The 17,908-nt window shown below is 40.6% G+C and overlaps 1 protein-coding gene across 2 annotated transcripts; it reads right to left on the bottom strand.

Annotated features, from left to right (window-relative positions):
- Nucleotides 1-5,047: 5,047 nt before the first annotated feature.
- cxxc1b (CXXC finger protein 1b) lies at nucleotides 5,048-10,880 on the bottom strand. 2 transcript variants are annotated; one of them, XM_035777347.1, is made up of 14 exons: nucleotides 10,736-10,880; nucleotides 9,631-9,743; nucleotides 9,413-9,513; nucleotides 9,178-9,320; nucleotides 8,905-9,060; nucleotides 8,657-8,803; nucleotides 8,364-8,471; nucleotides 7,975-8,153; nucleotides 7,692-7,899; nucleotides 7,413-7,523; nucleotides 6,976-7,025; nucleotides 6,771-6,867; nucleotides 6,495-6,647; nucleotides 5,048-6,185 (listed from the first exon to the last, which is right to left on the bottom strand). In XM_035777347.1, the coding sequence occupies exons 1-14, from the start codon at nucleotides 10,736-10,738 to the stop codon at nucleotides 6,039-6,041; spliced, it is 1,716 nt and encodes a 571-aa protein (XP_035633240.1). In that variant the 5' UTR covers nucleotides 10,739-10,880; the 3' UTR covers nucleotides 5,048-6,038. The 2 variants fall into 2 exon arrangements, with proteins under 2 accessions (XP_035633240.1, XP_035633239.1); XM_035777346.2 differs by lacking the exon at nucleotides 10,736-10,880 and adding an exon at nucleotides 10,177-10,696.
- Between the last annotated feature and the right edge of the window lie 7,028 nt (nucleotides 10,881-17,908).

The following is a 17,908-nucleotide window of genomic DNA, read 5'->3' on the forward strand; positions in this document are numbered from 1 at the left end:
CTAGCTACTAAACGAATTTGTCGTAACTACCACTGAATTGGTCTGGCATTGCCAAGCCTGAACTGAAATACCAGACTTGCTACATAACGTTCATTTTTTAAATAATGTTGTCCTGTCCACAATATTTAATTAATGAACATATAATGTGGTCGTAGAGACGAGGGGCTACAACATGATACCATAAATATAACAATTATGTTTTAGTTATACAAATATTTTATGATACGTATTCTGCTCCTAGCAGTGCTAGCTGTTTTCTATGTAAAACATGTGTGACTATCTGACGTTATCTGATCATCGCTTCAGCTAGCTAGCTTTCTCCAGGTTAGTTCTAAATAGGACCACCAACAAGTAAGGGTAGTTAGTTAGCTAACTAGCTAGCTGCCTTCAATACTTGGTGGCTTTACTGATAGTGACAGACAAGATCGGGAGCTGATATTAAAAGCCACCAAGCATCGAGCGAACGTTAAATGCTACTGTAGTAACGTTAGCTATCATACCAAACAGGTGTATGTCTGTCTGTCAAGTTATACTGTACAAGGAAAACGGCTTGACATGCCAAGTTTTGACCATCATTAGAGTATAATGACATATTTCACCTTTGTTGTTCTAGAGAGGGACAGGGGGCGTGTGTAATTTGCGATAATCAAAATGTACTTGTATTTGAGTCTGTGTGTAGATTCATCATTCTCCATAGACGCTGGATGCAGAATTACAGTCCCTTACAATCCCCCACATCCTACACATGTTCATTAGAGAAGGAAATCCCTAGACATGGAGCAGCTGCAGCAGCTAGACCACTCCCAACAGGTAACACACACACACAGGAATGGATGAGCACACATGGACACACATTGTCATCATTTCCACATAGAAAGGCTTAGTCTGCACTGAGAATCTTATGAGATTTGTGTGTGTGCATGTGTATGTGTGAGGTAAGGAGGTGTGGGGTGGGTGGGGGCAGACAGGCAGACTGTCATACCTTCTGTCCTCTCTGAAGGGGTTAGTGTGTGAGGGATTTAGCCTGCTGATTCTGATGCTGCACCCTCTGAGGAAGAACATCCTGAAAAACATGACCTTCCTCTCCTTTCACTAGAACACATACATCTCAAACTCCACCTACAGTACCAGTCAACAGTTTGTACACACCTACTCATTCCAGGGTTTTTCTTTATTTTTACTATTTTCTACATTGTAGAATTATAGTGAAGAAGTCAAAACTATGAAATAACACATATGGAGTCATGTAGTAACCAAAAAAGTGTTAAACAAATCAACATATATTTTTTTATTTGAGATTCTTCAAAGTAGCCACCCTTTACCTTGATGAGAGTTTTGCACACTATTTTAGCATGGATTTATTCTCAGATTTTGTCTCAACATGCTTCCAGTCCATAACATAGATAGATGAGTAGTTGTTCTCTATTAATCCATTGAGTTTGCTGACTACATATTTGAAATTATTATTTAATTGAGTCTCCAACATGGGATGAATGCCATTATACACTAGGCATTTTGGAACCTGGGTGCTGATTGGCTGAAAACTGTGGTATATCAGACAATAAGGATGCAAAAATACTTGTTTACTCTTCTATTTATGTTGGTAACCAGTTTATAATAGCAATAAAGCACTTTGGGGGTTTGTTGTATTTGGCCAATAGCACGGCAAAGGGCTGTATCCAGGCACTTCACTTCACGTCATACCTAAGAACAGTCCTGAGCCATGGTATATTGGCCATATACCACACCCCCTCACGCCTTATTTCTTATTTACTACGTATGCGATATGTGTATTTTCAAAATGTTACATATTAGAAACGGTATGTTAAATTTTCATAGTGTCCCATATGTGATAAAGTGCCTTCAGAAAGTATTCAGACCCCCTTGACTTTTTCCACATTTTCTTACGTTACAGCCTTATTCTAAAGTGGATTAAATAAAAATAATTATTCAACAATCTACACACAATACACCATAATTCAAAACCAAAACAGTTTTTAAACCGTTTTTACAAGTGTATTAAAAATAAAAGCAGATACTTTATTTACATAACCGATCGCTGCAGCTGTACATAATCTATTGGTAAATAGCCCACCCATTTTCACCTACCTCATCCCCACAGTTTTTATTTATTTACTTTTCTGCTCTTTTGCACACCAATATCTCTTCTCTACCTGTACATGATCATCTGATCATTTATCACTCCAGTGTTAATCTGCAATATTGTAATTATTCGCCTACCTCCTCATGCCTTTTGCACACATTGTATATAGACTCCCCTTTTTTTCTACTGTGTTATTGACTTGTTAATTGTTTACTCCATGTGTAACTCTGTGTTGTCTGTTCACACTGCTATGCTTTATCTTGGCCAGGTCGCAGTTGCAAATGAGAACTTGTTCTCAACTAGCCTACCTGGTTAAATAAAGGTGAAATAAAATAAAAATAAAAATAAATAAGCATTCAGACCTTTGCTATGAGACTTGAAATTGAGCTCAGGTGCATCCTGTTTCCATTGGTCATCCTTGAGATGTTTCTACAACTTGATTGGAGTCCACCTGTGGTAAATCCAATTGATTGGACATGATTTGGAAAGGCACACACCTGTCTATATAAGGTCCCACAGTTCACTGTGTATGTCAGAGCAAAAACCAAGCCATGAGGTCGAAGGAATTGTCCGTAGAGCTCCGAGACAGGATTGTTTCGAGGCACATATCTGGGGAAGGGTACCAACACAGTTTTGCAGCATTGAAGGTCCCTATGAACACAGTGGTCTCCATCATTCTTAAATGGAAAAAGTTTTGGAACCACCAAGACTATTACTAGACTTTGCCGCCCGGCTAAACTGAACAATCGGGAGAGAAGGGCCTTGGTCAGGGAGGTGACCAAGAACTTGATGGTCACTCTAATAGAGCTCTAGAAGGACAACTATCTCTACAGCACTCCACCAATCAGGCCTTTATGGTAGAGTGGCCAGACGGAAGCCACTCCTCAGTAAAAGGCACATGACAGCCTGCTTGGAGTTTGTGAAAAGGCACCTAAAGGGACTCTCAGACCATGAGAAACAAGATTCTCTGGTGTGATGAAACCAAGATTGAACTATTTGGCCTGAATACCAAGTGTCACGCCTGAAGGAAACCTGGCACCATCCCATTATGCTGTGGGGATGTTTTTCAGCGGCCGGGACTGGGAGACTAGTCAGGATCGAGGCAGAGATGAACGGAGCAAAGTACAGACAGATCCTTCATGTAAACTCCAGAGCGTTCAGGAGCTCAGACTGGGCCGAAGGTTCACCTTCCAACAGGACAACGACCCTAAGCACACAGCCAAGACAACGCAGGAGTGGCTTCGGGACACGTCTCTGAATGTCCTTGAGTGGCCTAGCCAGAGTCTGGACTTGAACCCGATTTAACATCTCTGGGGAGACCTGAAAATAGCTCCCCATCTAACCTGACAGAGCTTGAGAGGATCTGCAGAGAAGAGTGGTAGAAACTCCCCAAATACCCAAGAAGACTTCAGGTTGTAATTGCTGCCAAAGTTGCTTCAACAAATTACTGAGTGAAGGGTCTGAATAGTTATGTAAATGTGATATTTCAGTCTTTAAAATCATGTTTTTCCTTTGTCATTATGGGATATTGTGTGTAGATTGATGAGGGGAAAAAAACAATTGAATCAATTTTAGAATAAGGCCTTAACCTAACAAAAGGTGGAAAAAGTCAAGGGGTCTGAATACTTTCCTAAGGCACTGTATATATCTTAAGAAATATGAGATGGAACTAACCCAGTAATTACTTGTATTGGCAATCTATTTGAAGTAGCTATTCAATTAAAATCACGACCATTCAAATCTTTTAAATTATCATAATTGACAATGGGTTATGATAATAAAAAAAAAAACTCCAATCATGGCTTTATTTTAATCAGATCTGTGCATTTATAAAGTGCTTAGATGTGTCTTTGCTGCGAGACTATTTCTGACCTTTCATGAGATCCAAATGCAATCATAGTTATGTGGAATATCAATCACTGATTAGGGTCTAACCTAACTATTGTATGGGAGACATGTGCTTCTGTGTATGATGCGTGTTCCTACCAAAGCAAAACAAAAAAAGTCAATACAATTTGCTTAACTTTTTGAGTGAATTTACTGCGTATTAACATATCACACAATTCACTGGTGACAATCTGTTTAGAACAGGTTTAGAGATCGGAGCTTCTCTCCCTGTCAAGCATATTCTGCGTGATACCATAATGTACTGATGTCCCCGACTAAAAAAATCTTAATCGACCAAGAGTCGTCTATTTGATCAATTGATTGGTCGAAATTTTAAAAAAATACGCAGTATTTTTCCATATATTGACACATACTAAATATTCCAAAAACTCAAATCATTGTATTTGGTACAAATCATTCAGTTAACCTGAAACCTCAACTAAATCTTGTAATGAATGTGGAAATTGAGCAAGTTGAGGTGACTAAACTGCTTGGAGTAACCCTAGATTGTAAACTGTCATAGTCAAAACATATTGTTACAACAGTAGCTAAGGTGGGGAGAGGTCTGTCCATAATAAAGTGATGCTCTGCCTATTGAGGGACTTAGGATGATGTGCCACAATGAGGGACGTAGGAAAATTGCAATTGGCTCAGAACAGGGCAGCAAGGCTGGCCTTTGGATGTACACAGAGAGCTAACAATAATATGCATGTCAATCTCTGCTGGCTCAAAGTGGAGAGGTTGACTTCATCACTACTTGTATTTGTGAAATACACTGTGAATGCACTGTGCTGTCTGTTTGAACTACTGGCTCACAGCTCAGACACCCATGCATACCCCACAAGACATGCCACCAGAGGTCTCTTCACAGTCCCCAAGTCCAGAACAGACTAAGAGAGGCTTAAAGTACTGCATAGACCCCTGACTACATGGAACTCTATTCCACATCAAGCAACTCATGCAAGCAGTAAAATTTGATTTAAAAGAACACACCTTACGGAACAGTGTTATATTATTTGACAATTTGGAAGTGTTAACACAAATAATACCAGAGGCTGAAAAGTGTAAAGCCTTTATTACAGCAAAGCAAAGATTAAAAACAGCTGAATTTGTCAAATTGTTTACTTGACATGTAATTGTGAGGCTTGGTGCTCACTGAATCAGTAGGCTATTAAACACTCAAACAGGCAACAGAAGCAGGATCTGTTTTATTTTTATAGATATATGAAGCCAGGCATATTCAACAGACTGTTGAGCAGACCTAATTAAGTTGGGGTTCCCTTTCCTCTCACTTTTCTTAGACAATAAGCCAAGGGCTGTTCTCATCTCATTCTGCTGCTGCCTCCACTGTATTTTTCTCAACACCAGTATGCTGGTTGACTCTGCTATTATGCACATAGCAACATGGTCTAGGAAAAGGTGCCAATTCAAGAGCACACTGACATTTTTCTGAACCGTGAAGAGCGCCACTATCCAACACTAGAAAAAGCACATTTGTTGAATATTATAATTGCTATTAGTGTTGCACCATTGTTCTTATGTAATATAACCAAATAGAATTTCAGTAGCACATTTCATGGACTGTGCCATCCCCACATCCTCCACAATGGAGCAGTCCACTCAGATGTGTACAAGACACCGGTCTGTTCTCGTGCAACATTAATTTTTTTGTTGTTGCTACTGCTCGACTAATTCAATCTACCAAACAAACAATTGACCAGTCAACTAAATGGGGTCAGCTATACCATAATGTGAGTGCATGCACACACGCAGATTCTACAGCACAGATGGCTTGACCAAGGTTTTTTCCATTTGCAGGAGAGCTTGATCACAGTCTTTATTTTTGGACTATCATTAGCAAGATACCAGAAGTGACAAGACCTCAATAGTGCTGGACACAAGGAAAATATTAATTTACCATTCAAATATTAAGTTTTTCAACATCAGCAAAGGTCTTAAAATCCAAAGTCTCTACAAAAAGTTACTATAAATCTCTAACAAAGATGTACGAAAATGCCACTCAGAAATAACATGAAGATGCAGCCGGCTATCTGTCCTTGTTGCAACGGAGATCCGTTGTCAGGGGGTCGTGCTGAATGGTTTGGTGCAGCATGAGAGCAAGTAGACCTGCCCTGTTGGTCATAGCAGTCCTGACGTTGCGCTCCTGCTCAAAGAGCTCATCCAGCTTGTACCACTGTTTACAAAGACATTTTGGGAGAAAAGCAAGGAGTAATGATTAAAATAGCAAAAGCCTTTGAAATCAACTGTGTACTCGGTCCTTTAAAATTCCCTTTCATATATCATATGAACTACCATTTATGAAGGTCAATAATGTTTGTTATAACCAGGGTCTTAGTCAATTGATTTTCATGTTAGCTAAAATCATGAACTGGAATTCTGGTTTCTTTCTGATTCGAATCTACAGGAATGCCAATGGAGTTCACCTCAACCCTGGTGAAGTGGCCCAAAATAATAGATGGATGTGGTGCATTCCACTACTAACCACTCTGACACGCTCCAGGTCCACCTCAGCTCTCCTGAGCTTCTCCCAGTTGTAGTGCTTATTACATTTGCGTTTAGAAACCCTGCAGTATTCGCCTGTTGCCTCAAACACATTACGAACCAGAGGACAGCCGCACACCTCATCCCCTGGGACCTAAACACAACACAAGAGAAGGGCAAGCGAAGCCAAGATTATACATCATAAGTCAAACAGCAGGACAATTAGTGTGCTTTATGGCAAAGTTTTTGGGCATTTGACTCGCCTATCATCACTGACCTTTGGGTCCCTGGAATGTTCTGGGCACAAAACCTGAAGCCTCTTGCAGTAGGTTTTGCTCTGGGGGTTGTACACATCGCAGAAGAGTCTTGTTGCTCTGAGAACAAAAAGTATACAGACTACCGTGGTGAAACAATATGGAAACAGAAAAGCAAGCAACAATTGATCACTTCCAGCAAACCCATTCAAAGTGCTAGACTCTTACCCTTCGATCTTTGTTGGGTACATTGAACCGAAAGATGTCTGGCTCTCATACTGTCAATGCAAAAGAGAGAGAAAACAAGAATATTATCCGTTTATACTGTGTCCTTTAGGAAGGAGTAAATATCTGCAACTTATATTCGTATTGCTAGTACTCTATATTAAGTTTAATTCTCTACATTTCCTCTCCCATATAGGATGTTGCAGACACTTATCAGCTACTGCACTCTGGATGTATACCACAAACTCACAACCAAGATCTGAGAAGCTAAATAGGAAATCTCCAGTTTACAGCGTGAAAGAAAATGGCTGCAGTCTGAAACCCTGTGGCGCTACGCTAACTGAGTTAGAGGGAAGGTGTTGAAGGATACGCGAAAGCATTTTTGGGGTTGACTGATAGGCTGGATAAAAATAATGTTGGCTCAACATTGACAGGCTCACCTTAGCATAGCATCTCTCCATATGTCGCAGTGCCACCTTTGGGTTGATAGGGTGACTGCAGGACACACAGAAAATCATCAGGTCTGTTTCTTCATTGTCCCCTTCATTCGTCTGAAACGAGAACCAAAAGAAAGACACGTCAAAGCAATGTTTCACCCAGGAGGCCGCTGAAAGATTTGAGTGCAGGCTTGAATGGCAAAACATTTCTCTACCCGAGGAACTATGACCCCACTGGATAAATACCGCAGTGGCCAATAAAAAAATACTGAAGTGACTCACCTCCTCATCCTGCTGGACTACCTGCTGCTTGGCCTTAGCAATGATTCCCTCCAGCTCGTGGAAGCGTTTCTCCATGTCAGTGAGACGCATGCGTGCATTCTGCTGATCCCTTCGGATCCGCTCCAGTTGCTTCTTGCCCTGCTCCTCAGCGATGCAGGGGCTCTGCTGCCACTGCTGGATACGTTGAGGGAGTATCTCATAGAGCCGGCTAGAGACAGAATTTATTTTACATTTGATTTGTTTTCTTACAGTTGCATGTGTGTGTGTTTGTGTGTGTGCTTACTTGGTAGCCAGCTTCATGCCACATTCTTCTGAGCAGTATTTTGAGTTGGCTCGTGCAGCTTCCACACAGCTGGGCCCGAGGCACTGTCGCTGCCCTCCTCCATCCCTGGCATCGCCCCTATCACTGTGCCTGACTTTGTCCTTGTGCTTCTGTTTCTGTTTGTGCCGCCGTGACTCTTTCTGATGTGCATCAACAAAAACAAATCGCAATGCACACATGTAAAATCACTGTTCTTTGATGTATTTTGTCACAACAGTAATATTCCCATGATACAATAAAAAAAAAGTTACAAGCTTCAAATATTTGGTAGATGTGGACTGCAACTGCATGGATAAAAATTAACAGTAATCATTGTGTGCCTGCAAGATGTAAAAGTAAAGTTTGCTTACTTTCTTGTCAAATTTATTTTCCCGTCTCTTCACATGCTTGACCTTCACAGCTTTCTTTCGCAGGACAGGGCTGAATGGAGGCCCGTCATCCTCATCACTGAGCCATGGCTAGGTTGAACAGAAACAATAAGATAAACATTCAAAATACTTGAAGTGCTATTCAAGCTAAAGAACAAGTGGATATGGGAGTGTAAGATCAACAGTAGGACAATAATAAGGATCTTTGTATTTTGAATGTGTTTCAAATAGTGCTTGATAGAATCTTCAGACATATTTCTCATCTACTGCAATACCATGTTGTCGTCATATCCCGCTGCCTTGTACTTTTCATAGAGTTCTGCCTCACTATCGTAGTCGTCTGAATATCGTCTTCTCCGGTGGTAGGAATTATCCCGCCTTTCACGCAAATTAAACTCTTCATCCTTCACACGCAACATTTTCTGCAGAGAATAAGCAGCATTGTGTCACAGTTTGCAAGACTACACCAGTTCAAAAGATGTAAGCAAAAGAAAGTGATGGCTTAGTCTCATTAGGAACTCACCCTGGCTCGGACGTCACACTGCCTAAATCGACACTTCTGTCTTATTTTGTTGGGACCCCCAAATTTCTTCATGTCCTTGCAGAAGTCGCATGTGGCGCAGTCCTCAGTCCTCAAGCAGGGCTCACACTCTCCACACATACGAGCAGAGCGCTTAACCTGAGACAAACAAGAGACAAAGACATGTTTGCCAAAAGAATAGTTCCAAAGACACACAATTTTAGATGTACATTGAAGGAAAATGGGGACATAACATTTAGATGTAAAATAACGAACCTTTGATCCACGGCGCCTTTCAGATTTATAATCTGGAGTGCTGTTTTGTCTTTCAAATTTTCTCTCTGGCTCTCTCTGGCCCTCTGCCTCCTTTTCACGGCTCTTCTTTGGACGGTATTTTATCTCCAATGATGGGTTTTTGTCTAATCAAAAGTAACAGGCATCATGTAAGGTTGGTAAGCACATGTGACTGATACCCATGTGGATGATAGTGAATGGGGAACAAAAACCTCACCTCGGCATCGCAGGCAGTACCACTGCCTGATAGCTTTGGCCATCTTCTCTGTGAGATTGATGCAGTTACCATGAAACCACTCATTACAGTTGTCACAACCACTACAAGAAAAACACAGATATGAGCCCCATGATATTAAGGTAATGTAACATTTCAAGGTCATGTTATGATTACTTGTGTTGAAGGTGTTGCTGTTATGATCATCTGATTAAACTCACATCATGAAGCAATTGATGTCAGGTTTTCGACAAATGCAGTACACTGGTGCATTCTCGCCCTCCATACTGCTCTCAAGCCCTGGTGCAGGCTCAAAGTCTGACACTTCACTGTCCTGGAAGATAATCATCATCATCTAGCCAATCAGACAACCTCCAGCGCCATAACGAATATTGCTTGTATTGGAGGTCGATCCGAGGATCCATTGAAAGTATGGCAGTTTTATTTTCAACCATCCTTTACTTGTCGATACTTTTTTCATTCTCGATTTGTTAGCCACTGTCTTAGACATATGTTTCCATTTGCAGATGGAACTCAGATAACCAGAGAATATTCATTAAAATATTAAATCCACTTTTTGCACGGAGTTCCCTCAGAATTTTAGCTGCCGGATATCTCGCATACACCCCAAACACAGATGCAACAAGCCATTTCTAACTCGATACAAAATAGTGGATTTAATATTCTCTAGCTTATGGAGTTACCCATGGAACTGGACACGACAGTGCAAGTTTAGCCAAATAAAGGTTGGTTGAAAATAAATGTACCATGATTTCAATGGACTGTCGGCTCGATCTCCAGAGTACAAGCTAGTTACAGTACTTGGGTAACGTTATGCCGCTGGAGGTTCGATCTGATCGGCTAATCATCATTATGTCGAAAACAACTAATCTGATGGCAAACATTAATATCTAAAGTTATTATACTACTGTCTATTCTACGTCGAGTCGGACATAGTCTGCCCAAACGATACAATCTATTGGTTGGTTAAAAAAATGATTCCGCGCTCCAGATGGCAACTTCGCTAGCTATATCTCGCTATTCCAGATGGCAACTTCGCTAGCTATAACATGAGACATAAAACTGATAGCGAATGCTTAACTAACAAACGGTAACAAGCTAAAAGTCTGAAAAGAGTCGGCAAGCTGTTGCATTTCCATTGCGACTGGCTAGCAACCGTTAGCTTGCTAAAAGTGTTGGTTAGCATTAGCCGGTTTAGCAAGGCGAAGACACTAATCTAGACAATTGCTATGTTAGGCAACTAACCATGAAATTCACATAAACCAAAACGCATGTATTTGCATTAATTTAGCTATCTAACGGTACCATTTGTGATGTATTTGCAATCCTCGATCAAACTTCAACGATAGTACCTAGCTAAATAACTGTTCAGGGTCGCAATCTGGGTTGACGACGCCGGAAATCAAATAATCGGCTAAACTCGGATGTTGGACCAAACATTCTTCTTCTTTAAAGTTTTATTCTATGCTGTCATGGCGGTCCGCAAGCAATCGTTTAATTGCATGCCGCCACCTACTGTGCTGGAATGTACGATTACTTCTGTACGACCATGAAAATAACAAAACAAATAAATCCCCCGAGTCGTATTGGTAACCTTACCAATAAAAGCTATGAAGTCAACTTTATTAATTATCAAAGCGTCCTTTAACACCGCACATTCACGAGCGCAATATTCCCGAAGAGGCCTCGAAACCATGCCAGGGCCAGCAGAAACACCAGCCCTGACATTAGGTCCACTTACTACTGGAGCAGCCATAGCAGCACCATAATTCCACACTGTAGTTCCACCAATCTGTTTTACAGCCTCTGTATACGATACATCATGACTAATTTTATATATCTGAGCCTCTCTTGCCTCTCCCTGCACCTGGCATCCACCAAATGCAGTTTTGTGGATGTTCCCTCCCACAATTACAACACTTAAACTTCGCATTGCTCCCTCATTCCCAGTAATCAAGTGCTCCTGCACACTTGGCACGACGTTTCCTTCCTTTAAATTGAACAGCTACACGTCCCTTTCTTGGGCATTTTAAACACTGCAGTGCATATGGGACAAATTCTCAAACATTGAGACTAAGGATTCCTATCTGTAATTCCCCAGGCATAACCTTCTCAAACCCCAGCAGCATTGAGGCTTTAACTTTGACCTTCTTTCCTGCTGATCAACCTTTTGGCCTCCATCACTCTTCCTCCCTTCACATTTTCTTTAATATCATCTATAGGCATAGATATTGGGACCCCAGTGATGACTCCCCTCAACCTAGCATAAGCACCAGGGACATGGCTTTTAATCTTCTTCCCATTAAGCGTTTTCCATTTTCAGAATCTTATCTTGCTGGTGAGCCTGGCGACCACAAAATATTAACAATGAACCATTTCCAATGAACCAAGCTCATTTTTACTTCACTTACCTCTTTCTCTAGGGCATTAGTTATTCAGATAGGGTGTAAGTAATAGGGTGTAAGTAAGCCCTGTGGTTTCATCAAACACTATCACCACTTTCCACAACACATCATTACTATTGCTTCCTACCATGGCCCTCTTTATGATTTCTTTACTAGACGTCCCATTGCTTTCTGTATCATGATCTCTCTTCTTCCTATTTCTTTCCACTACCTACCATTCCGGTCCTTGACCATCATCTTCCCGCTCCATATAATCAGAATTGACACCCATATTGTTTGCAGTCCAGCACAACTATTGCTTCACCAACTTTTTCTCAATATTCACCATTTCGTCCGCACTACTTGCAGCCATTTCCGGCTCCTCAGCTCCAATAGTCACCAGCAGTCACCTCCTTTCCCAACTGCCGTGCACACTTCGGAATTTTTCTAGCACCAGCCCCAGGAATCCATAAAGCATTTTTACCAAAAGCAATCACTTCTCATGTGAAAACATAGGATATTACTACAAGTAAATAAACATAAAATAACATTAAAAGTAAAAAAAAGAAAAACAATCCCAAGAATTTACTTTCAAAAGTGAAAGTACATAAAATAAAGGCCAGGGGTTACAGTTGTACAAACCTATGATAGAGTTGTAAGAATACAGTTTTTTTTTTTATTGGCTAATTCTAGAGGAGAGTTGATGTAAAGTCACTCTTTTTAACTTAATATGAATTTTCTTTGTTCTTTCTTTGTTGTTCCTTTTACATACAGTCCATTATGTACAATTGCACGAAGTATGTGAATAATGCAAGATTTAAAATCCCAGCCATCTTTAAAATGACATTCAGAAGCAAAAGTTTATCAACAGTTATTTTTAATTCATAAAAAAAAAGATTCATTGGAATATACAATTTGAGTGGAATATCACTAATAACAATAAATAACATTGTAATATAACATTTCATAACAATAACAGTGTAACATTGATGTGGAAACGTTCTTATGCTCTGCTATTGCACTATTGTAATTTGTACATACAGTGCATTCGGAAAGTATTCAGACCTCTTGACATTTTCCACATTTTGTTATGCTACAGCCTTATTCTAAAATTGTTCAAATATACTTTTTCCTCATCAATCTACACACAATACCCCATAATGACGAAGCAAAAAAACATTTTCAAAATATTTTAGCAAATCTATCAAATAAAATCAACGTAAATATCATATTTACATAAGTATTCAGACACATTACTCAGTACTTTGTTGAAGTACCTTTGGCAGCGATTACAGCCTCGAGTCTCCTTGGGTATGATGCTACAAGCTTGGCACATCTGTATTTTGGGAGTTTCTCACATTCTTTTCTGCAGATCCTTTAAAGCTCTGTCAGGTTAGATGGGAAGCCTCGCTGCACAGCTTTTCTCAGGTCTCTCCAGAGATGTTCGATCGGGATCAAGTCCGGGCTCTGGCTGGGCCACTCAAGGACATTCAGAGACTTGTCCCAAAGCCACTCCTGTATAATCTTGGCTGTGTGCTTAGGGTCATTGTCCTGTTGGAAGGTGAACCTTCGTGTCAGTCTGAGGTCCTGAGCGTTCTGGAGCAGGTTTTCTTTGAGGATCTGTCTGTACTTTGCTCCGTTCATCTTTCCCTCGATCCTGACATGCCACCACCATGCTTCACCATAGGGACCGTGACAGGTTATCCAGACGTGACGCTTGGGATTCAGGCCAAAGAGTTCAATCTTGGTTTCTTCAGGCCAGAGAATCTTGTTTCTCATGGTCTGAGATTCTTTAGGTGCCTTTTGGCAATCTCCAAGCGAGCTGTGGCTTACATCTGGCCTCTCTACCATAAAGGCCTGATTGGTGGAGTGCTGCAGAGATGGTTGTCCTTTGAAAGGTTCTCCCATCTTTTTCTATTTAATTTTTATTTAACCTTTATTTAGCCAGGTAGGCCAGTTGAGAACAAGTTCTCATTTACAACTGCGACCTGGCCAATATAAAGCAAAGCAGTGCGACAAAAACAACAGAGTTACACAAACAAACGTACAGTCAAAAACACAATAGAAAAATCTATGTACAGTGTGTGCATAGATTTTCACAGAGGAACTCCAGAGCTCTGTCAGAGTGACCATCGGGTTCTTGGTCACCTCCCTGACCAAGGTCCTTCTCCCCCGATTACTCAGTTTAGCTGGGCGGCCAGCTCTAGGAAGAGTTACTAACTTCTTCCATGTAATAATGATGGAGGCCACTGTGTTCTTTGAGACTTTCAATGCTGTACAAATGTTTGGTACCCTTCCCCAGATGTGTGCCTCGACAATTCCTTCGACTTCATGACTTTTTTGCTCTGACATGCACTGTGAACTGTGGGAACTTATATAGACAGGTGTGTGCCTTTCCAAATCAGGTCCAATCAATTGAATGTACCACAGGTGAACAGGTACCACAGGTGGACTCCAATCAAGTTGTAGAAACATCTCAAGGATGATCAATGGAAACAGGATGCACCTGAGCTCAATTTTGAGGCTCATAACAAAGAGTCTAAATACTTATGTAAATAATGTATTTCTGTTTTTATTTTGAATACATTTCCAGAAAACGTATAAAAACCTGTTTGCGCTTTGTCATTATGGGGTATTGTGTGTAGATTGATGAGGAAACAATGTATTTAATCAATTTTAGAATAAGGCTGTAACATAACAAATAATAAGGGGTCTGAATAATTTCCAAATGCACTGTAGGTCACAAATTGTATATTTTTATATTTCTTTATTTAACTAAGCAAGTTAGCTAATAACAAATTATTATTTTACAATGATGGCCTACCTCGGGCCAAACCCTCCCCTAACCCGGAACAATACTGGGCCGATTGTGCTCCGCCCTATGGGACTCCTGATCACGGCCGGTTGTGATACAGCCTGGTATCGAACTGTTGTGACGCCTCTAGCACTGAGATGCAGTGCCTTAGACCACTGCGCCCAAATAAAGATATTCCCAGTAAAATTGTAGCACAACTCATGAGCCCACCTCCTGCACTGCTCACACCTAATCCTGTGACTGAAAACAGGGGGAGGAGAGATGCCAATTGTCAAGCTCTCTCTTAAAAACATAGTTAGCTATCTAACTATATGGCATAAAATGCTGTGTAAAATAGCTAAACGGCTATAAAGTAATTGTATCTGTAAATCTATCAGTCACTAGTGGAAACATTTACAACTTCAATTAAGTTATGTTATCTTTTTAATGTATTTTACAATAAGACGATCTGGTAATAAGGTTGCTAGCTAGCACTCCTAGCAGCTTATTCTAACTAGCTAGCTGGCTAGCATTTACTGCCAATGAGGTTACTAAGCTAGCAAGTTATTATAAACTAGCTCTAACTGGGCTAGTCATTGTCTAAATGACAGTTAGAAACACATCCATAATCATAAAGGGGTAACTAGCCCCGCAGGGGCCAGTTACCCCCAAGTAAGGAGGGAAGAGTTGCCCCCAACACACTCAACCAACATATTAACGTTAACAAAATATTATAAAAATTTTAACAACAAATTATCAACAAGTGGATTATTTATCTTAAGGCTTTCCTACCTGTATATGTAAAATATATATATATATAGATATACGTTAACTTCATTGGAATATATCTACAACTTTGTCAAAATTTAGATCAACCTACCATAAAATCGTTTTGTTGAAATATCTCCAAAAGTTGTGATGACACAGAGGACATTTTGTTGTTGTGGAGGAAGAGCAGTGGCAGCAAAACACACCTGCCAACTCCTGTAATGGGTCTTCTTCTCTGATATTATGCTGGTCCACAAACAAATGCTGTGTATAGTTGCATGCCGCCACTTACTGTTTTGGCTATATATAAGACAAATAATTAACTAAATAAAGCTAAACTAAATAAACAAAAATACAACTCAATGTACTCCTTTATTCAGATTCAACTACCAATGCCCCTCCCTACAGGCCTGAGAAGGAAGATCATCTTCAGACAGTATTCTTTGCAATGTTTTGGCAGTAAAATCCTGGAAACCCAAAAACCTTTCAGCCACAGATACTATTATGTCCAGTTTCTTGGACCTTTTGTTCATTTGTGCAATCCAATTAACCACATGCGCAATAAACACCATAAAATCCACCTTCTTCACAATCAGCATTTCAGTTTCCCTCAACAGTTGAACAACACTCTGACCAACCTTTCTTCTTCTTATGGCAGACTACACCTATTTGTGTATTGCCGCCACCTACTGTACAGGGACACGACAAAATATAAAATATATAAAATAAATCAAACAACCACCCCACTCCTTCAGTCACATTCAAATCACGTGCCGGTGAGAAATGAGTAATGGACAGGATTCATTGTAATGCCTCTGCAGAAAAAGTCCCAAAAAACTCACACGGATGCCTATTTTCTCAGATTTCCTCCGTTTGTGCTGGTAACCAAAGTAATAAACATCACAAATTCCACCTTCTTAACATGCAACATGTCAGGATCCCTCTGTTAACAAAGAATAGGATCTGGTGTCTCTACTCCTACTGCCATTACTTCTTCAACTTCACTCCTTTCTTCCACTCTTCTCAATGATAGGAGACATTCTGGACAGCCCTTATTCTTGCCTCCTTCATCTTCTTCACCCTAACAGGAAACTTCAGAAATTCGGGTGCAGGTTCACCACTACATTTGCTGCATTTAGGCTCAGCTGGCACATAATTCTCATCCTGTCTACATACACTTGATTCATGACCAAATAATTTACATTAATAACAATGCATGGGTTTGGGCACAAAGGCTCTCACAGGGAATCTCATATAACCCAATTACACGTGAGAAGGGAGAGACTTCATCAAAAAACAATAGAATGGATGGAGTGTGCTTTCTTCTTCTTCTTCTTTGGGATTGGGTTGGCGGATCGCATCCAAATTTCAAGGTGCATACACCGCCACGTGAAATAGAGCCCTAGACACCACTTCCCTCCCCTTTCCTCCCCCACAAAATCCAACACCATCTAGCCTCTCCAACCCTTTCACACAATCTCTCCCTATCTACATCATACAATTCACAAGATATCAACACATGCTCCACCATTTCATTCCACTAAACACTCACCACACAGACCTGTTTCATGTCTCCCTTTCATCCACAACGACATTCAAACATTTATAAACTCAAACTGTAGTATACTCCACACAACTTCCTCTCTCCTACATCCCATACTCCCCACCTTTTCCTTCACTGACCGATGCACATGATAAAATTGCCTCCCCTTACAACTAGCATCCCACTTCCTTTGCCAAAAATCAAGCATTTTTGCCCGGATCAGGGACTTAACTTCCCTGCGGCCCAGCGGGACTTGAAAATCTACCCCTTCTCTCCTCATAGCATTTATAGCCCCCACATCAGCCTTCTCATTGCCCTCCACACCCACATGGGCGGGAACCCAACAAAAGCTGACCACCACTACCATCCTCTCCAATCCCATTAACAGCACCATCATCTCCACAAACAAATCTCCCCTATCAACCTGCCTGACTTCACACTACTCAACACTGGAGCTGAATCAGAGCAGATCACCACTCTGAGTGGTTTCACCTCCTCCACCCATCTCAAACTTATAATCATGGCCATCAACTCTGCTGCATACACTGACACATAATCAGTTAACCACTTACAGTGCCTTGCGAAAGTATTCGGCCCCCTTGAATAATATATATATGCCATTTAGCTGACGCTTTTAACTTTACGACCTTTTGCCACATTTCAGGCTTCAAACATAAAGATATAAAACTGTATTTTTTTTGTGAAGAATCAACAACAAGTGGGACACAATCATGAAGTGGAACGACATTTATTGGATATTTCAAACTTTTTTTAACAAATCAAAAACTGAAAAATTGGGTGTGCAAAATTATTCAGCCCCCTTAAGTTAATACTTTGTAGCGCCACCTTTTGCTGCGATTACAGCTGTAAGTCGCTTGGGGTATGTCTCTATCAGTTTTACACATCGAGAGACTGACATTTTTCCCATTCCTCCTTGCAAAACAGCTCGAGCTCAGTGAGGTTGGATGGAGAGCATTTGTGAACAGCAG

This window comes from Oncorhynchus keta, chromosome 10 (assembly GCF_023373465.1).
Source record: "Oncorhynchus keta strain PuntledgeMale-10-30-2019 chromosome 10, Oket_V2, whole genome shotgun sequence".
In the NCBI taxonomy this organism is placed as follows: domain Eukaryota; kingdom Metazoa; phylum Chordata; class Actinopteri; order Salmoniformes; family Salmonidae; genus Oncorhynchus; species Oncorhynchus keta.